This window comes from Podarcis melisellensis, assembly GCF_964234715.1.
Source record: "Podarcis melisellensis genome assembly, chromosome: 10".
Classification (NCBI taxonomy): domain Eukaryota; kingdom Metazoa; phylum Chordata; class Lepidosauria; order Squamata; family Lacertidae; genus Podarcis; species Podarcis melisellensis.
In genome coordinates this window covers 38940845-38962270 of record NC_138542.1, presented here as the reverse complement: position 1 = coordinate 38962270, position 21426 = coordinate 38940845, and the positions used below count along the sequence as shown (strand labels likewise).

Sequence of the window (21426 nt, the reverse complement as noted above, 5' to 3'; positions counted from 1 at the left end):
AAGCACCATTCTTTTTCTTTTGGCCCAACCTGAAGGGCCTGTTTAATTTAAAGTTTATTAGGTTCATATGATTTGTTTAAAAATGAAGTATAAAAAGGAAAGGAAAATGCCACATCATCATATACTAACAGTCTAGTCTTTTCTCTATTTAGTAGTCACAATAAATTAGGAGCAGTCAGTGAGTAGTTTGTTTCACCAAAATCCAAGTAAACATTCAAGACCAGCTTTGTACAAAGTTACCTATTCAATATCCAGCTTCTTTTGCTTATGCGGATGTAATGGGTAAGTTAGCTGTATCAGGTTGTCATACATTCAGAAAAGAACTGTTAGTCTTTTATAGAAAGTCATATTGAAAGATGTATTGTTTTATTATATTCTATTTTATTGTATTTTCATGTTTTGTTGACCACCACCATATAAGGAGGGCAGTTCTGTTCAGTGTGTATCTATGTTCACATTGCATTAGCACTGCACTTGATCCAGTGTAAAATGATATGCTGTTCCAACTTTTATTAGCGTTTTTAAGTACAAAAAAACCCCATGGCTTTTTAAAACTAGCTAGCTCGCTAGCAAGCAAAGAAAACAAAGACCTATGTGGATTCCTGTTGGCTGCTCCTTAATACCTACATCAAGCAGGCATGGATAATCATGTGTACCTTTTCAGCATAGGTGTAACTTTTGGGACTGTGGTTTAACTGATAAACTCCTGAAGCTGTCAATATTAACTTTCCCTTTATTGAGAACTCACACAACTAACATAAACCTACCTTGTTTTAAAAGCAGAAGCTGCTGATATAGATTTCTAACCAATATTCTCTAGAAGTAGGAGTACTAATTGAGCTGCTGCCAAAATAGAACACTGTGCAGTACTTTAATCTTGCAAACTAAAAAACAACAACAAATAGGGTTGCAAATTCCTTTACCGTGTGAAATGCAATTGTTATAACTTTACAAGTAACAGTACGCTGCTGCTCACTCCTATTAATCACAGCGCATACCATTTTGACTGTGACTGGCATCTGAAAAAACAATGAGCAGGTATTACTTTTCACCTTGTGAGAAATGCTGTGTTTGCTTTCTGCTTCAGTTAGGTTTGCTCCTGTGCCATTCCATAACAAAGGTGGTTACGGTGATAATTTCCCCCACTGGTTGCCCCACCTCTTCCTTTCATTTCCAGCCCTGCTTTCAGTGCTTACTACACCACTATCACATGCATCCATGAGATGATAACTTTCCAGGTATATAGCCTGTTTCTTTCCCCTCTGTTATTCTCTGTTAAATCTGTACAGCTGGAGAAGGAGGCACAGACTGAAGAAGGAGCCATTGTGGTACCCTACAATTTTTTGGACTGCAGCCCCCATCACCCTTGACTATTGACCATGCTGTCTGAGGCTGATGGGAGTTGTAGTCCACAAGAAATGGAGGCCGCCACAAGAGGACAAACTGTAAGTCCATGAAGCACAACCCACTTGCAAAAATTCAGTTCCATACACCCAATATGCAATAACACAAAGGACCAGAATTTTATAAGGATACTGAATTTGTAAAGCAATGGAGTGTGTTCATTAAAAAAAATATGTTATGACTGCATGGAGTTCTGTTTTTTAAAGAGTCTTCACACAATTCTAGGAAGTTTATCCATTTTTGAAACATAATGCAGTAGTTAGTAAAAAGCTGGCCAGGAGTTGGTGAAGAGCCTGCTAAGTTTTTAAAGAAAACTTTCAAATAATATCCTAGCTTATCAACCCAGTTCTGTGTCATGCATGGAATTCTACAATCCCCCATTGTTGTAGCAATAAACATCTACTTCTGAAAGCTACTGTGATACACACTTCTTTGACTTCTCAGACACACAGTTTCTAGCATGATAAATTAACCGTGAATGCACTTGAGAACTAGATCAGGTGGCTTGTGAAGGATGTGAGAATCTGATGTCCGCCTCTTTAAAAAGCTCTCCTTCTGGCCCCAATGACTTCAAATCTCCAATACAGGGATGATGTCTTCTCATATCTCACAGACACAGAAACCTGGAAATCCACCCCCCTCCATTATCACTTTTTCTTCTTCTTCCTTCCTGGGCTGAAAAGGTATTAATTACTTGTCTCCTTCTGTGTGTGTGGGACACAGGTGGCGCTGTGGGTTAAAGCCTCAGCGCCTAGGACTTGCCGATCGAAAGGTCGGCAGTTCGAATCCCTGCTGCGGGGTGCGCTCCCGCTGCTCGGTCCCAGCGCCTGCCAACCTAGCAGTTCGAAAGTACCTCCGGGTGCAAGTAGATAAATAGGGACCGCTTACCAGCGGGAAGGTAAACGGCGTTTCCGTGTGCAGCTCTGGCTCGCCAGAGCAGCGATGTCACGCTGGCCATGTGACCCGGAAGTGTCTTCGGACAGCGCTGGCCCCTGGCCTCTTAAGTGAGATGGGTGCACAACCCCAGAGTCTGTCAAGACTGGCCCGTACGGGCAGGGGTACCTTTACCTTTACCTTCTGTGTGTGTGCTTACACAACTGCTTACACAACAGGATACTTCCCTTGCCACGGCCACCATTTGGGACACAGACCAGCTCATTCTCCTCCCCAAGCTCGGCGGTGGCAGTGCTGGCTGGGGAAATAGGAATGACCCTAGAGAATTGGGGCACTTGGAGGATATGCCATGCATTTCAGTTTCAAAGTTTCCTTTGTAGTCCTATGGTCATATTATTTTTGTTCTCTCTCTGAAGTCAAGCATGAAATTCTTCATTGGCTTCCTCCCTCTTTGTTGGACATATTACATGCATGTGTTTAACCAACACAAACACACAGAAGCCAGATGGTTCAACTGAGTTCTTCTCCATGGAATTTTATTTCTTACATCAGAAAAACCATCTTAATTAATAAACAAAGCATGACTTTGGCCAGAAGATTGGTGATTTTAGGATCATACTGCTTGCTCCAAGCTAAATTCCGTCAGCAGTTGGGCAACTGTTTTGTCTTCGCCATAAGGCCTCAGTTGACCTTACCAGCTTTTTCAGGGCTCCTCCTGACCCCCACTTCTCTCTGATTTGTGCACAAGGATACTAAATGTTGTCACTCAGGGATCTGGGCATTGGTGCCAACACTACATTGATGACAACTCCTCATATGAGATGCAACCAGAACTGTCTGTTCTTGTACCACTATGCTGCATTTACATAATGTCAAAATCTGGCCTAAGGACACAGGTGGCATTGTGGTCTAAACCACTAAGCCTCTTGGGGTTGCCAATCAGAAGGTCGGTCGTTTGAATCCCCACAACAGAGTGAGCTCCTGTCACTCTGTCCCAGCTACTGCCAACCTAGCAGTTCGAAAGCATGTCGGTGCAAGTAGAGAAATAGGTACTGGCATTTCCGTGTGCTCTGGTTTCTGTCACAGTGTTCCATTTAGTCATGTTGGCCAGATGACCCAGAAAGCTGTCTGTGGACAAAGGTTGGCTCCCTCAGCCTGAAAGCGAGATGAGCGCCACGCCCCATAGTCGCCTTTGACTGGACCTAACTGTCCAGGGGTCCTTTACCTTTTTACCTTACAGTCTGGCCTTAATGGTGTTTTACTGCCACCCTTTTAAGATGATGCTTCAAAATGTGGTAAGCCAATCCTGTTGAGTTTGAGGGCTCTCTTGTTCATTCTGATGAGCAGGACTTAGATGACTGCCCTCAAAGTCATCTCTTGATGGTACCATGTCTGACCATGGTCCACGTGTAGATTTCAAAAGTGCCTTTCTTAAACACACACACACACACACACTGTAACCAGACACTCAATATTTTGGAGGAAAAAAGCTACACATTCAGCTATGAAAATAAACAAAAGTGCATCTATTTCCCTCTAAATGCTTAGATGTTTTGGACGATTTCCCTTTGCCTTGTGAGTATTTTGGCAGGGAAAACTGCACTCACCTACACAAGCAACAGCCCTAGTGATGTGATGAAGCTGTTGCTGGTCTTCTTACCATTTCAGATCTAAGGCAGAGGATTGATTATTCCCCACCCAATTCTCCCCAAAATGTCCCCCCCATGGAAGCTTCTCTATACATGCAAAACTACCATGAAGATTCTGGCATGACTTTCTCCTGCCAGTTTTGAAAGGTCAGGGATTTCTTCCTCCTTGGAACTGAGCAAGCTGAAAATCCAGTGCCAAATAAAGGTCACAAGATGTCACTTGCTGCCTTCTTCTCTACATTAATTTACAGGTTCAAAAATACAAAATCGAGAAAATGTAGTGTTGGTTTTTGGAAAAAACACACAGTGATGAGTAACTTTTTGTGTTGAGATTTTATGGGTAGCTTCGGAAGTTTCTTCATGAAAGAAAAGCTTGTGACTAATATTTTTAAAATAAAAAGAATTTCATAATAAATAATAAAGGTAAAGGTAAAGGTACCCCTGCCCGTACGGGCCAGTCTTGACAGACTCTGGGGTTGTGCGCCCATCTCACTTAAGAGGCCAGGGGCCAGCGCTGTCCGGAGACACTTCCGGGTCACGTGGCCAGCGTGACATCGCTGCTCTGGCGAGCCAGAGCCGCACACGGAAACGCCGTTTACCTTCCCGCTGGTAAGCGGTCCCTATTTATCTACTTGCACCCGGAGGTGCTTTCGAACTGCTAGGTTGGCAGGCGCTGGGACCGAGCAGCGGGAGCGCACCCCGCTGCAGGGATTCGAACCGCCGACCTTTCGATCGGCAAGTCCTAGGCGCTGAGGCTTTAACCCACAGCGCCACCTGCGTCCCTAATAAATAATAGTTTATAATAAATAAAGAAATAAAAACTCATGTCATGATGCCCAAAATCTGTGCTGTCCCTTTCTCAACAGTCAAATCAATACTTTGCTAAAATTAGCAGTGCAAGAGCTGATGGCGGAAATGTTATGGCCATGATACATTATTTTTAATAGCCTCAAGAACTCTAACTGACCTTTTTATTTCAGCAGCCAGCCTATACCTTCTCATCTGAGAAACCAACGCTAAATTCACTAACTCTCCTCATTTCATTTGAACATTGGCGTCACATGCGACAGACATCACAATTACATAATGTCTTATGTCTGCCAGAGCCATAAATTGAAACCATTGCCACAGTAACAAAAGAGCTGTTTTTTGAGTGGAGGGTTCAGACATATATTTAGTACAAGTTGTGTTGTCCTTACATGTCTGAAATGCATGTCTGAATCCACACCTTAGAGGGTTAACATCATAATATAACAATCTTAGTTGACTGCTGGTTGTAAAAGGTAATTGCACTCAACAAAGGTAATAACTATATATTTCCCTGGACTAATTGGCTACCGCTGAACATGAACTTTGCTACAATTGTGCTTCAGGAAATAAAATTACTCCCAATTGGTTTATGGCAACATTTATGACCGTAAGTCACCTGCCCTATTATTGTTGACATTTTCTGTTGTAGGAAGTATAAATCATGTGAAAAGGCTTAGCTTCATGCCTCCTGTCATGGACAAGAATCTCAGCTAGGCACACTGCACGACTGACTGTCCCAGACCTTTTGTGGGGAGTGTCATGCAGATTCATTTTAAAAGAACTACACCCCCAGTGACCTTCCTAATAGGTGGTTAACACAAGCTGCACACCTTGCATTAGAAAAATCTGTCCTTAGAGATCGTAGACAGAAGAAATGAATAACCAGAGGGAAAGGGACGGCATAGTCAATCCTTTCCAAATAGCAAATCTTCAAGATAGCTGAGTTAGTAGAGCTTGAGACTCTTAATCTCATGACTGTGGGTTTGAGCCCCCCACTGGGTGAAAGATTCCTGCATTGCAGGGGGTTTGACTGGAATAGATGACCCTCCTTGTCCCTTCCAACTCTATGATTCTACAATTCTACTTTCATTTTACAGGTTACTGGAGATCATTAGGAGACACATGCTTCCTCTGAAGCTTTTCACAATCTCCTCAGCAGAACCCAGGCCTTCCCATCACCCACCGCAAAAGAAAAGAAAACAAGAAAACTTTCTGCCAGGCTGAAGTTCACAAAGTGTTTGTGCCAGCATTGTACAGTTTTATTTCCAGAACAATCTAATCAGGATTTATTTTGCTACACCTTTAGGAGGCACACCTGGATTTTCTGAAATGTCTATGTGCACATGTGTCTGTGTATGTATGTATGTATGTGTACACACACACTTTCCTAACACCGATGCATGCCAGCATCTTTTAAGGCATTCCAAGTGAAAAAAATCAGGAAAAAAGCAAATCTACTCAGCAAAGCTTAATAGTTTTGCTAAAAGGAATAATAAATGATATCTAAAAATTATTAGTTGATCACGGATCTAAGCCAAAGTTTTTAAGGTTCTGTAATCTATGCAGAATATAGATTGGCAGCATTTTCCTATGCCTGCCTGCTCAGAAGTGAGTCATCTTGAATTCAAGGATTGCAGCCTTGCTTTCTTAACAAGCTGTGACCTCGATGAACAACAGACTCCTGCATTTCACTTCCAAATCAACCAGCCACAATACTTAAAGACAGCTACTCTGTTGAAGTAAATGGCACTAAATCAGCTGAAGTCAAAGTGCTCCCATTTAAATGGATTTGTACATGCAGACCTCATCTCTCTAAAATGAGGTAACAGTAGTAAATTATATTGCCCCAGCTCCTCTTTCCAAGATCAAGTAGAAACGACATTGAATAGTCTGAACAAACTCAATTTCCTTCACAAAGAATGGAATAAATCAGAGAAAATGATCCACAGCAACTGTTCAGCTTAGGCAGAGCACTGCATGCTATATTCATGAACTAGCTCTCTATCCTTAGATGCTTCCCTGGTATGCTGCTGAGAAAGAGTGTCTGCTGTGGTTAAATAGCACATGTTCTCCCAAATGGGCTCTGGATTTATGGGAGGTCTCCAGCATCCCCAGCATCCTTTTGTGTGGTGTGGAGGAGGAGATATAAAATGGGAAGGTTCCAGCGTCTGATACAGTGCTGGATTTAAGTGGCGCTGTGGGTTAAACCACAGAGCCTAGGGCTTGCCGATCAGAAGGTTGGCGGTTCGAATCCCCGCAACTGGGTGAGCTCCTGTTGCTCAGTCCCTGCTCCTGCCAACCTAGCAGTTCGAAAGCACGTCTAAGTGCAAGTAGATAAATAGGTACCGCTCCGGCGGGAAGGTGAACGGTGTTTCCATGCGTTGCTCTGGTTTGTCAGAAGCGGCTTAGTCATGCTGGCCACATGACCCAGAAACTCTACGCTAGCTCCCTCGGCCAATAAAACGAGATGAGCCACGACTGGCCCTAATGGTCAGGGGTCCCTTTACCATAACTATTACCATTACCTTAAACAAGCTATAGCTTAGGGTCCCACTCTCTTGGGGGCCCCAAAAAAGATTTAAAGGGAAAAAACCCTGGATGTACATTTCCAAAATATAAGATAAAAAACAAAATAAAACCTACATACAGCAACAGTGTTTGTGTGTTGTGTATGCTCCTATTATGTAAGTAATGGGCCCCGCCTGCTAGAATGCTCCCTAAAATATCACTATCACTATTAATATGCTTCTTCTTAATTGTATTTCAGTTAAACAATTACTTTGATAAAATACATATTTTGTTATGTGCAAATGGCTTTAGATACCTATTATGCCCATAAATTACCATATAGCATATATTCAACACAAAAAACAGTGACAATTTGTTGCTGACAAAGGACAGCTGGACATATAAAGGGCCCCATTACCTTCAGTAGCTTAGGTCAAGCTAAAAGGACCCCTGACCATTAGGTCCAGTCGCGGACGACTCTGGGGTTGCGGTGCTCATCTCGCTTTATTGGTCGAGCCAGCGTACAGCTTCCGGGTCATGTGGCCAGCATGACTAAGCCGCTTCTGGCAAACCAGAGCAGCGCATGGAAACGCCGTTTACCTTCCCACCGGAGTGGTACCTATTTATCTACTTGCACTTTGATGTGCTTTCAAATTGCTAGGTTGGCAGGAGCAGGGACCAAGCAACGGGAGCTCACCCCGTCACGGGGATTTGAACCGCTGACCTTCTGATCGGCAAATCTTAGGCTCTGTGGTTTAACCCACAGTGCCACCCGCGTCCCTTTCAGTAGCTTAGGGCTCATCAAACCTAAATCTGGTCCTGATCTGATGCATATGTGTAGGTACACTCATATCAAACATTATATCAAATGCACGGAGTGAACGCAAGCATGCACCCATTCCTCCATTGTACCAAACAGAGCACAGATTGCAAAAAACCAGTCCTATGAGTGGTTACATAGTAAACTGAAACTGGTTTAACTCTCATAGCCAAATGATGTCATTGCTTCCTGACATTGTTACTTGTTACAGTGCTTTTACATCATTTTATTGTGTGTTGTTATTGTTTCCAGGGTGTCTGCATTGTTTTTAATAGCTTTGATGTTAGAACAACATTGTATTTACTTATTTATACCCTGCACGTCCTGTCCCTGAAGTGGAATCTAAGGGAACCTAAATTGTCAGTTGAAAGATCTAGCTATCTTTCCTTAAGGCAGCACTTCATTTTCATAACAGCTCACAATCATTTGCAGATGGGAAAGTGCTATTCAATCGCATGCAAAAATAAAAATAAAAATAAAAATAGCGTGAACACTTAAAGAAGGATCTTGCCTAGGTCTCTAATTCAGTACTTCTCCAAGTTGTTGCCCCGCCCCCCCCCCCCGCCTCCCATGCAGATCATCTGAGAATTGCCAGGAGTCTCTGTGGACCACTAAACAAACTTTTTTGTTCTACAAATGAAAGCACATACCCTACAAAAGAAAGTTGTTTACATTTACAAGGAGATGTACACTCCTACATCTCTCCATAGCAATATGCAAGAGGATCACACCTAAGAACTTTTCAGAATTTGCACATTTTCTAACTTGGAGGCTAAACACTTGCTTGGAAAATAAGAGTAAAAGCTGGAGGAGCTGTCCAGGTGGCAGATGATATACAAAGCTACAATCTGCATATATACAGTGAATCCACAGGTACGTAAAATGAATACTGCCCTGTACATTGAAGTTGGCATCTCATTCCACCTCTGCTTAAAAACCTTCAACGAAGGAGAGTCCACCACCTTCTGAAGGAGTCTGTTTCACTACTGAACAGCTCTTACCATCAGAAAGTTCTCCTGAATCCTGGGTGGGACTGGATGAGGGTTATCTTTTTGGGAAACACACAAAACAAAGACTGGGAAGGCTGTCCCAAAGTAAACCACAATTCAAGCCAGCAGTTCCAGTAAGTAGAGTTTTGCATCCCGGCAACTTTAATTTTATGCCATTGCTATCACACTAATAAAACTGAATTTTAAGAGCCGCCTCATCTGGTAGCAATTTAGTCTGGCAGGTAGTAACAAACTATCCATTAGTACATTTAGACTTGGCTGCTGCTACGTTGCATTTAGGAGTCTGTCATCGCCATTCCCCCTTGGATTGGTTTTATTAATGTTGAAGTGAGAAAAAACACCATTCAGTCCAGCGTACAAGTCACCAAAACTGTGAAACAGTGGTCTCATCACCTCTCGAGGCCTCTGCAATACATCTGCACAATTAGCAAACATCTGCCATGCAGTGGAAAGAATGGGGGGGGCGGAATAGTGTGAAGAGCTGACAGCAGTTAATGTAATAACAGACCCAAAATTTTCATCACATCCTCAGTGACACTTTTGTCAGTGCCATGAGCATCCATGTGTATGGCATTTTGAAACTGCAACATGCAGATGGAATGGGAAAATGAAGATCAAACGATCCCTGGGACACACAATACCTAGGTGAGATGGCTGTTGACAGCTTCCTAGGAGCTGACAGACTTGTTGAAATTTCCGTTTGGGGAAAGATGGAGCAGAATGGGATGAGTGGACAATTCCAGGTCTCTGGTGCCTGACTTTGGGCTGCCAATGGAATCTTGTCCAATCCTATCCATATCTACTCAGGAGTAAATCCCATTAAATTCAATGGGACTTAGTCTCAGCTCAATGTGTGCATAAGATTTCAGCCAGGTGGCACTCCAGCTATCATAAGTTTTGGATGACAACTCTCATTGTCCCAGACCATTGGCTGGGCTGGATGGAGCTGATGAAAGCTGCTTTAGTCTCCTGCGTGTATTCCAGGAAAATATATTCCTGTTTATGTTTATAGATGGGGATGCTAGAAACATGACCCTTTACACATGCCATAGAAACAGCATCTGGGCTCAATCTCTCTCTCTCTCTCTCTCTCTCTCTCTCTCTCTCTCTCTCACACACACACACACACACATTCTTTCTTTCCAGGAATTATTATACAATTTGCATTGCATCAATGTTGCATTGTTGGTGAGGTCATGAACAAAACAATGCTTAATGATTTTTATCTATCAGTTCTTTGACTTGCAGTAATATACAGTGAGGCACACCACTCTCTTAACTATACATAGTTTCCCCCTATCTCCACTAATTTTGTACCTTTTAGAGAATAGCGCTTGGCAGCTTACTTCATAAGTTCCTGCTTCCTCCAATCACTCACAACCCTGCAGTTCTGCACATACTATATTCAGACCTCTGCTGACTGATAATGAGGGGGTACACGCTTTTAAACAATTGTAGAGAAGTCATTAAATGCTTCTAGAATTGGCACGAAATGGTTGCTGTTTTCTGAGCTGATACACAGCGATACACCCACACACCAGAAGCTGCTACACTGAAAGCTGACACAGTAGAACCAACTTCAATTATTATTAGTGTGTGTGTGTGTGTGTGTGTGTGTGTGTGTATCTCAGCTTCATTGCTCTCCCATGTCTATTTTGAGGGTGAAATGCATTAATTTCTAGCAACAAATAATACTGATAAAAACTCTGCTTTCACTCACTGTACATTTTATATTTAAGCATTTCATTGTTGCCTTGACAAAGGCTATTGTTAAGAAAAGCTATGGCATCAAAACTACACTGCAGTTACCAATATTATTTTAAAAAAAAACAAAACCCAAAGAAAGGTGAGAATGCTCTTAAAATATTTAGAAACCAAAAGTCACACGTACAGTATGCTACTTCCTAGAATTGTGATCCTTTCCTCCCCAAAATCTCCCCTATTGTGCACATGAATGAACTACAAATATAGGTACCCTGGTCATCACAGCTTAAAATACACCAGCTCTTTATAAGTTGATGCGCACAAAAGCGACATGCTGCGTAGATGCAAGCTGCACTGTGTCTGTTATTATGGTTCAATGTTCACAGTTCCCTTTCATCCAACAACACACTGTCTATGCCTGGGTTCACAGCTACCTGTGGAGGCATAATCCTACATATGCCTGAAGTATGTTCTCTAGCTCACTGTCCATCTATCCTCTCAGAACACAAGTGGAACAAAATTTCAGCTAATGCAAGGAAGTTTAGTCTTACCAAGCAATCATATGCATATCTAGTCAGAAATAAGCCTGTCTGAGTTCAGCTGGACTACCTTCCAGGTATATCGAGGTAGCCAGTTTGATATCTTTTTTAAAACATAGGTTTATAAAAGCATACAATGGAAGGCCACCGAAACTGAAAAGATTCCATGAGCAAGCTAGCTGGAATTAGATTTTCCCTGAGATGGTGACAACTATAACTACAAAGCAGTGTACTGATAAGTTAAAATGAATCTGCGTCATTTAAAGAGCTTTGTGGATGCTTTGCCATGATCTTTTTCCTGTTCAAATATAGCCTTTTGTTCCAAGGAAAGCCTTGTTGAACATTCAAAAATAGAGACTGTAGTAAGGAAACATATAAGCCTATAGGAGGAAAATGGCAGGTCTTGCGATCCACCCTCTAGCATGTGCCATAAAGGGTATAGAGTGAAAACAAGACAGATTGTTGCTGCACTCAGGTACAGTGTTGAAATAAGATTTCACCAGTGCAATTCAAACTATTTCTTTGAGTCTTCTGTGGTGTGATATTTTGGTTAATGTTGGACTGGGAACCGGGCTCAAATTCTCATGCAGGCATGGAGCCTGCTGGGTGGCCTTGGGCCAGTCACAGTCTTTTAACCTAACAGAATTCACAGGATTGCTGTGAGGATGAATCGAGTAGGTGGGGAAGACCTTGAAGCTAGCATCCTAGTCAAACCAATAATGGATGGCATGCTGTTGACCACTGTAAGAACCAAGATGACATAAGCGATGCTCAAATATTTGCCAGAACACACAAAAGGTTATTCTGGGGGTGGTGCAGAGCAGCAAATAAAAGCCATGCCCCTAGCATCCTGAAGCCTAGGCTGCTCTTCAGATCTTTGTACAATTACTACAAAGGTCTGGACATGATTTTTAAGAGTGCTCAGTTTAGGAATTCCCATGATTCAAAACTCTGATAAGTCAGATTTTCTGTTTGTGGGCAGGTTTCTAAGCATGTTAAATACAGTTTAAAACCCAGTCTACACTTTTGTGCTAACCATGCAAAGATTGTAAGAGCACCCCTGGGATTCTGGGGGTTAGAACGTTTTTGTATGCATGCCCTTTCTCCATCTGCAGCTAAAACTTCAGAATGTGGGTCTGAACACAGCTATAGTTAAGATATTAACATGAAGTTAGGATTATAATTAATAATATAATATTATTGAGTTGAAAATGTTGTCCTCATTACAAAAAAGGAAAGAAAGAACTCTTAACTAGTCCGAATTGTCCCAGATGTCCAAAATATTCCACACATTCAGATAAACAAGAGTTCTATTTACGGAGGTTTTCACTGACCCTTGGTCTGATCATTCATAAAATTTATAGTATTTCGATTGCACAGTTTCTCTTTAAATTTGCTACCTTGGGCAGGTGAGTAAAAAGCAAGAGAACGAAAATGTGCTCATAAAGGAAGCTTTGGGGTTAAGCCATCCATTGAAAAAGCGCCCTTTGAAGGTGCAGTGATTCAGATCAGGGTTTGATTTTTTTTAAGCCAAACTGAAGGTTATCAAGACTGATGTTGAAACTAATTTTCTTTAACACACACACACACACACACACACACACACACACACACACACACGGTGAGTTTGGAAGACTTACTGCCTACCTAATCCGAGAGGTGCTGGAGGTTGTTGCATTCCCCAATATTTTTGCAAGGCCAAATAACACGGGCATCGAATACAATTATTGGGTTGAAACCTGGCTGGGGGTCCATCTGCACAACACATTTTAAGCAGTATCATATTACTTTAAACAGACACGGTTTCCCCCAAAGAATCTTGGAGAAGTCATTTGTTAAGGATGCTGAAAACTGTGAGGAGACCCCTGTTCTCCTCACAGAACTACAATTCTCAGAGTGGTTTAGCGGCAATACCTCCTCCCCAGGAACTCAGGGATTGGTAGCTCTGTGCATCAAAGGACTATCATGTGATAAGTCATATGAGATTTGCCTAAGTCAGGGATGTTGTTGCATTCCAGCTCCCAGCCAGGGTGGCCAAGGATGATGGAGGACCATGGGCTCCCCACATCCATATGCATTGTCCAGGTCCTTTTGAGATAGTCTTTTTTACCTTTTCTGGCTGTGTGGACAAAGTTTTCTAAATAGAGATGTTCCAAATACTAAATCCAGGTGGAGAGGTCACTTGACCCTACAAGGTCTCACTTCTCTACAATCTGCTTCCAAATTTGAACTGTTGGTATCTTCTTCTTCTTTGGCGATCACTTGTAGCCAAGTAAGTTTGTCTTCCATAAACACAGTTTTAACAGTGAGTCTGTAAGTGACTGTGGAGGCCAATTCTGGATCCACATGTCCTTCCACAGTGGGGACATAGGTTTCCGGGTGGGAGTTGATCACAGTCAGGGTGTGCCTTCCTCTTAGAACATTTCTACCTTTCGTCCCGAGTTCGAGCATCTTCAAAGCCCACAACCCCTTTGGTAAAAACTGTTCTCCAATCGGAGTGCTTGCAGGCCAGTGTTTCCCACAGCTGTGGTTGAAGCTGTCTATATGGTATATACACAGCTTCAAGCACAGCTTTCTGAAAGTATGTATCAGTTGAACTATATTTTGAATAAATGAAAGCCCAGCCTCCAGATGCCTAAACTATCTCTTGCTTACTTTGAATAAAAAGTCACTGGCACATAGAATCCTGGTATTCTTAACCAGGGATTATGAAATACATGTATTATTGTTGTGTTTTGTGGTCATACATTAGATGTGAATGAATGGCAGCATTTGCCCTTTGTTCTTATTCCTTCCAAAGCATAGGATTTTTTGTTGCACTTGCAGGAACTTGAGATGCAGTTTGTGATATGGTAAAAGTTGAAATCCTTTTTTGGTGTGCACAAACTGCCTGGTCTTGTGGCTGCCCTTTTTCCAAAAAACAAACAAACAATCCTGAGTGTTCAGAGCTTAAACTAAGCACTAAATTAATTCCAAGGTATTTCATGTGATCGATTTAAATACAAGATGAAAAATGTTTGCTTGTGTCAATTACTCTTGACTTCCCAGTGTTGAACACACTGAAGAGCTCACAGTAAAACAAAACAAAAAGCAGCATTTTTTTTTTTAGGCAATCCAACAATATATTTAGATGGGGGGGGGGGGAATGCATAGCCGCCAATATAAAATGCAGAAGTTATCAATCCATGTTTCATATAAGGAATTGGGTTAACTCATTTTAGAAAAACAATGTCATTAGTGGAAACCATTTGAAAACTTAGCAGACTGTATAAATATTTAATTAAAAGCCCTAGAACTTTTGACATGAAAAGTGAAACATTTAGTGTGTTAGCAATCAAACCAGAAGTCCGTCTTTCAAGGTTGGAAACAATGCAGAATCTGGAAATTACACATCATTTCCAAATGGAATATACATTAGGTGAATGTGTGATCATCATAATTTGCTTTATGGACACATGGATCCACACACGTTGCATGCTCTCTCCTACCAGGAAGTGCTTTTACTGCACAGCCTTCCCTAGCCTGGTACTTCCAAATGTTTTCAACTACAGCTCCCATCTGCCTCTGTCAGCATGACCAATGGCCAGGGATTATGGGAGCTGTAGTATAAAACCACCTGTAGGGAATAAGGTTGGGGAAGGCTGATCAGGTGGTCCTCCAGTGTCCTGCGGAAGTGGTTTTCTCCAGCCTGCCCTACAGCTGTTAGGGGCTGGTTGAGACCTGTTGCATGCAAATGATGTGCTCTGCCACTGAGCTACGGATCTTCCCAATTAAGTCCAGTGGGGTTTATTCTCAAGGAAGTGTGCACAGGATTGCAACCTTAGACAGACAAGCACTGGTTTGTGTCAAAAAGTTAAAGCACATTTACAGTGATTGCAAAAAATAAAATAATGAGTAGTGATGTTTTGCAATCCATAAAATTTTGGGAGTCAATTTGTGAGAAACTTAAAAGCACAGGATGCCCCACAAATATTGCTCAATTAAAAAGCAAAGGGGAAAAAGAAAACCCACAAAATTTTCCACACTGGATTCACACAAAGTGATTCCCTACAGCATGGCCGGGGGCTGTTGAGAAACAATCACATTTGTTTCTAAAACGTAAGAGCTCCATAGGATTGCAATAAATAGCATAAGGGGCAGGGAATTTCAATAAACTTGAATAATTTTCAGTGGAGCCACTCAGCTGGGAGTAAGGCAGAATGGGAAGGCAGGCAAGTTTCAGCAATCTCCCTTCCCAATGCAAACCCCAGTGAGTGACACAAGGACGGGGCTTTAGGGGGAAGGGAAACAGTTGAAAATTGCTTCTCTCTCTGCTCCACTGATGAAACCCTTAGCGTCAACTGAGTGTTACTGTTGAATACAAACCTCTGTGGGGTTTTTGCAGGGATGTCCCGCACCCACCCCGGCATAGCGGACCGCTGCACCTTTAATATGATCTGCGCAGGACTGAAAAAAACTACAAAATGCATGCATGCACATACATACATAACATGAGTGATATTTCCTAGTTAACCTTCAACACATTCTGGAATGCCTGTAATTCCAGGGTGTAGGTAGAAATGGACTGTATGATGCATAACTTAATACCTATAAAAAAATCACCAATGACTTGATGAGTAAACCCAAGCAAAGAAAGTTATCCAAACAAAAGCTGCGTTCTTAAATCATTTGCACCAGTGAATTTCCCTTACAGTCAGCCTGGAAGCCATCATACCTGAGGTACCCCTGTTAAAAAATTGCCTTCTAGCACTTGACAGTTCTTTAGAGGACACGAAGAACTGAAGATACCTGATTGCTAGCAATTTGCAGCCTGGACCTAAGCAGGTTTACTCTGAAGCAAGCACCACTGGAGTTCAGCAGGGCTTGCTTCCTGTGACTCGGCCTGCAGTTCTTAACAGCAGCATTAGAACTGCAGGTACTGTACCTGGAAAATCCCCATGTTGTCAGTTATGTTCAAAACCCTAAACCAAAAACATTAGCTTAAAATCCATTATTTTTACGACGTATTATTTCTTTGTGTAGTAGGGACAGCCTTCTCCTGCATTTCTTTTTAAAGATGATATGGTTTCAGTATTCTTTCCAAATTCAAAAGCTGCCTAGTAGTCATACCGACTGAAGATAAGACGCACAGGCGCACAGAACCTCGGAAGTAGGTGCAAAAAACCTCCGGCACTGGAGGTATTCCCAAGAAATTATTCGCCATTCAATATACGCTCAATCTCTTCTAGTCTTTTCAGAGCGGCAACCCTTTTTTTCTCAATGTCTTTGATTTCTTTTGTAGACTTCTTCTTCATCTCTTTGTCTGTGGTGTTCTTCTCCCCTTGTTTCTTGGGCTTCGCCTGCCCTTTGTTGCTGTCACTGTTTGTGGTCCGAGAGCTCCTCTGTTCATTTTTGGCCACTTTCAAGTTTTCATTTTTTGCCCCTTTCAAGTCTTCAGGAGGAGTTTTCCCTCCCTCTGAAGCTGTCGTCTTTTCCGAGGGAATGGTAGCTGCTTCTCCGGTACCGAGCAAAGCGATTTTACTTCGGACTATGCTCAAGTGACGCTGGATGTATTCCTCATGCGGCGCTAAGGCCAGAGTCTCCACCAAACACTTCTCCGCTTTGATCAAGTCCCGCTCCTCAAAATAAACCACACAAAGGTTGTGTTTCCCTTGTACGTTGTTAGGGTCCATTTTCAGAATCTTCTCAAAACACTCCTTAGCTCCCCGTATATCTTTCTTTTGGTTCATCAAAATGTCTCCCTTCAGGATCAAACCTTTGGTATGATCAGGGTAGTATCTTAGCAGCTCTTCCAGAACTGGCAAAGCTTTCAACTCCTTTGCAGTCTGGGAGTAAAGCAGGGCCAAATTGAACAGAGCGCTTCGGAAGCCCGGCTGCAGCTTTATGGCTTTTTTCATCCAGGTTTCTGCCTCAGCATCCTTTTTGTCATCCATTGCAAGCATGCCCAAGTTGAAATAGCCATTTGCATCATGAGGCTCTTCTTTTACATAATTTAGAAGTCTTTTCTTAGCTTCCGGCCTAAGTCTAGCATCACCTAAAGGAAAGAGGGAGAAAAGTATTATGAAATTGTCCTTTTGCTGCACGGCTGTGACAATACAGAACATGAATATATTCTAAACGAAAGTGATCACTATGTAGTTTTAGCTGCATGCTGTGCATGCTCTGTTTTCCAATAATAATAATAATAATAATAATAATAATAATAATAATAATAATAATAATAATGGGAGGAAGGAGAGAAGGAGCCTCAGTGAATGACTGACAGCAACTGACTTTGAATGCAAAAGGAGGACATTGCAGGAAGACATTGCAGCACACCAGACCCATAAAATTGGACCCGAAGAGGAAGTAATTTCTACAAGGTCACTAATGACAGGAGAGATGTGAATGCTATGAATACAGAATTCTGAGGGGTTCAGTAACTAGAAAATGGCAGTCAAACACAGCACATGGTGTCCATGGGTGCCCTATGAAGAGAAGAGTCTGAGATTTTGTTCTGGAGGAATAAAAGACTCAACAGAACCCCCCAGTGAATAATAAGAGGGATTAGGGGGGGCTATGGGCATACTGAGCCTAAAGGGGGAAAAAAACCTTATGCTGTAGGCAAGGCCATGAGTACATTTATAGTATTGAGTACATTTAACACATTAGTATTAAATCTAAACTGGAATAGTACTCAGGATTTACTTAACCATGCAAGGGTGTTGAAGCTGAAAAGAATGGATGGAAATGATTTTTTTTTTTTTTGCAACTTCTGCTTCTGCCCAGCCCAATCTGTTCTGGATGGTCCCAGCATCCTCTGGAGCAGGTTTAGGGAGGGAATGGGGTGGGGATGAGGAGAAATCACTGGAAATCATCTTTACACCCTCCTTCACCAACTGATGTTCTCTATCAGCGGAGGAGACATCATTGAACACTGCCAACTGTACTAATTGCACCATTTGTTGCTGTACTTTGAGGTGTAGATAAAACACTGTCCTGCTCATGCACCTTTTAAAGGGGTTCAGTGTCTGTTTTGTATTCATGTGCTCTGTGTCAATCTAAGGTGGAATCTACACACATATAAAAAAACACTGTGGAAATATTTTTTTAAAAAACAAAATGTTTTGAAAAATATATTGAATTTGCCACAGCTCACCATCGCCATCTAGAGTCACATTTGTATATTTGCAGCTGAGTACTAAGAAACATAACACAGCCCTTGGTGTGCACGTAATACATTTGTGAGTTTTAAGTGAACACACACACATACCGGATTCTTGCATTAGTAGTGCAGAATTAAATAGTGCTAGTTTATGACTAGGATTCAGTTCTAATGCCCTGTTGAAGTTCTTCAGAGCTTCCGTCGGATCTTTCAGTTCAATGTAAACAATTGCCAAGTTATACCACAGGTCTGCATTGCTCCTATCCAGTTCGAGGGCTCGAAGGTACGCTTCCTTGGCTTGCAGAGGTTTGTTCATTTTCAGAAGCAGTTCACCCCTGTTGAAGAATCAAACTCAATGAGTCTGATGTCTTTTGAATACAAAGTAAGACGCAGAGTTTCCAGAGTGAGAGACTAGCTGGATGGCCCCACATCTTCAGGTTCTTTAGAAGAACAAGATCTCAAGTTGAAAAGGGGGCCTTTGTTACTTGAGATCAACATAGACCAATTTATAGAACAGATTTACACATCCCTAAAGGAAATGAACAACATGAGCATTGGCTGGCTTTCCCAACCAGGTGCCCACTAGATGTTTTGAACCTCAACTTCCATCAACCCCAGGCAGCATGGCCAGTGATCGGGAGTGGTGGGCTTTGCAGTCCCACAACGACCATGGTGGGTACCAGGTTGGACATGGCTGATCTATAGGCTTGCCCACTCTTGCAGTTACACCCTTCAAGAGTCAATTTTGGAGGCAGAGAATCCCTGCAGATGTTCTCTGGACTCCACTATGTCTGACCACTGGCCATACTGGCTAGGGCTGATGGGTGTTCAACCACATCTGGAGGGGCACAGGTTCCCCACCTCTGTCCTATTTTGCTCATGATGCATTTAGTCAGCTTCTTAAGTGCCAAAAGGTTCTGTTCCCATTTCTTAATAGCATTCTGGAAGGAGAAGGAATGCCCAGCCTGGCCTTTTCAAGAGTGCATTCCAAGCCCATGAACTCCTTTGTTTTATTATTATCTGAAGTGTACACAGGATGAAGAGCTACAACCAGATGCAAAAGGAGAACCCATCCAGCTTGGCTGGCTAAAGCAGTACATTCCTTGCTCATTCTAAATAGTTCCTTTGTGTTATCCAAGCAGTCACGGGGCTGGAGTTAGACCCAGTGTACAGGGGAAAGCCCTTGAGACTGGACATGTATTCTTTCCCAGATCATCTCAAAAAATAAGTTGTAGTGTTATGACAAGTCTACACCAAGAACTTTAAACATGTCTCTGTCCAGAATCTAACGCTAAATATGGACGGAGAATGGTGTGCTGCTCTGGCTGTGTGCAAGGGTATTTCCTGCAAAGAAGGAGATACATCTGTAGGGAATTCTAACTATGCATCTTTGTTGATGCTGAATCATAAGGTCAAAACTTTTTGTTTTAAGTGACCGGTGTAGATGATGGTAATCTAACTCCTTTCCTTTGAAACTTAGGGATATGTGAAATGTTTTCCTTCTCCAATAACTTTGAACCTGAACCTTTCACACCTATGCATCTTGCCAAAGCTGATTGTTACAGGAGGTAGTCAATGGAAATGGGAACCAGGTTCCTGGGAAGCTGAGGGAGCAAAAAACCTGTGTGAAGGACAAAATTATTATGCAGTAGGGCAGCCATTGCTAGGTGGGGATGATGGAAGCTGTAGACCAAAATGGCTGGAGGGCATCAGGTTGGCAAAGACTATAGTAGGTTATGAGGCACTTTCTTCTGATCAAGGCCCAAGGTTATAAAGAGATAACCCTCTTGCCCAACTGAGAGATGTCTTAAAGCAATATACCTTGCCCCCTTATTCACTGCACACTATTCTGCTTACATTAATGAATGCCTGGAAATATCTCAAAACATAAATAAATACCTGCTTATGTACGCCTGTTTGAAGTCCGGCCTCATGCTAATGGCTTGGCGATATAACTGGTCTGCTTCTTCAAGGCGAGACTCATTCGCTCGAATCAGGTTTGCAAGATTGATATAAACATTCAGGTGGTTAGGAGCGACTCGGGCAGCGTATTTTTTACCTGGAATAATCTGATAGCAGAAGAAACTGTTCTTAGGCCTTGAAGGCATTAAACTGAGCTGAATTAGAAGATCTTAGTTGGTCTCTAAGGTGCTACTGGACAGTTTTTAAATTTCTTTTATTTATTTTGACAAGATCAGTGACAGTGTCCACACATATCTTTAAACCATAGTTAGGTTTATCTATAGTTTAAGGGTTGAAGGACACAACATGCTGGTGCACAGCTCTTCCCTTCTGCTACATGGCTTGGTTTAGCATCTGAACTGAAGCTCATAGTTTGTTTCCCTTGACAAATCATGAGCAGCAAGCCCAAAACAAAACCTTGGTTACGGTTCATTTTTTGGGGAGAGAAAACCACAAATCTCGCTTTGTGTCTAACACTAAGGAAAATAATAACTTAGCTTCCAGCAGCAGGGACTACGATTTTCAACCTGTGCACCAGTATGCTTGCCCATTCAGCTTTCAGCCATGGTTAATCTTAACTATGGTTTAAAGTGACCTGCAAACCAGGGCTATGTAGTAAAAACAGCAGATTTATGTATATCTTTTAAAAACTGCTTAAACAAAGATATATCTCAAAATATTATTATTTGCAAAGAAAGAGCTACTTCCAATTGCACCAAAAGTAAACATGTCATTGCAAAGCCATGCAGTGAGTGACCTGCAAGTAATATCTAGACTGCATCACTGTAATTTTTTTAAAGGAATGCAGAAATTTTAGGAAGCAGAACAGAGTTAAGTTCCACTGCTACCACTCGGGCAGGCTTTCAAAGATTTGCTGCTCCACACTGTATAAAAGCGACTGAAATTCTGGATCTTGATGAATCGTGCAAATGCATGCACAGCTTCTTTTGGCCATAATTTCATTCCAAGATAATGGAAAGGT

General features: G+C 42.1%; 1 protein-coding gene and 1 long non-coding RNA gene across 3 annotated transcripts in view; both read right to left on the bottom strand.

Annotated features, from left to right (window-relative positions):
• Positions 1–10920: 10920 nt before the first annotated feature.
• LOC309379713 lies at positions 10921–13781 on the bottom strand. The gene is made up of 2 exons (XR_014172617.1): positions 12941–13781; positions 10921–12909 (listed from the first exon to the last, which is right to left on the bottom strand). It is a non-coding gene; the product is annotated as an uncharacterized lncRNA (long non-coding RNA).
• Positions 13782–15165: 1384 nt separating this feature from the next.
• Positions 15166–21426, bottom strand: part of TMTC3 (transmembrane O-mannosyltransferase targeting cadherins 3) — a 34343-nt gene continuing 28082 nt past the window's right edge. For both annotated transcript variants that reach the window (XM_081929069.1, XM_081929068.1), the window contains 3 exons: positions 20382–20551; positions 18591–18817; positions 15166–17372 (listed from right to left, as the gene is read on the bottom strand). In XM_081929069.1, the coding sequence (XP_081785195.1) occupies positions 16531–17372; positions 18591–18817; positions 20382–20551 (1239 nt within the window). In that variant the 3' untranslated portion in view covers positions 15166–16530. The remainder of the gene's footprint in view (positions 17373–18590; positions 18818–20381; positions 20552–21426) is intronic.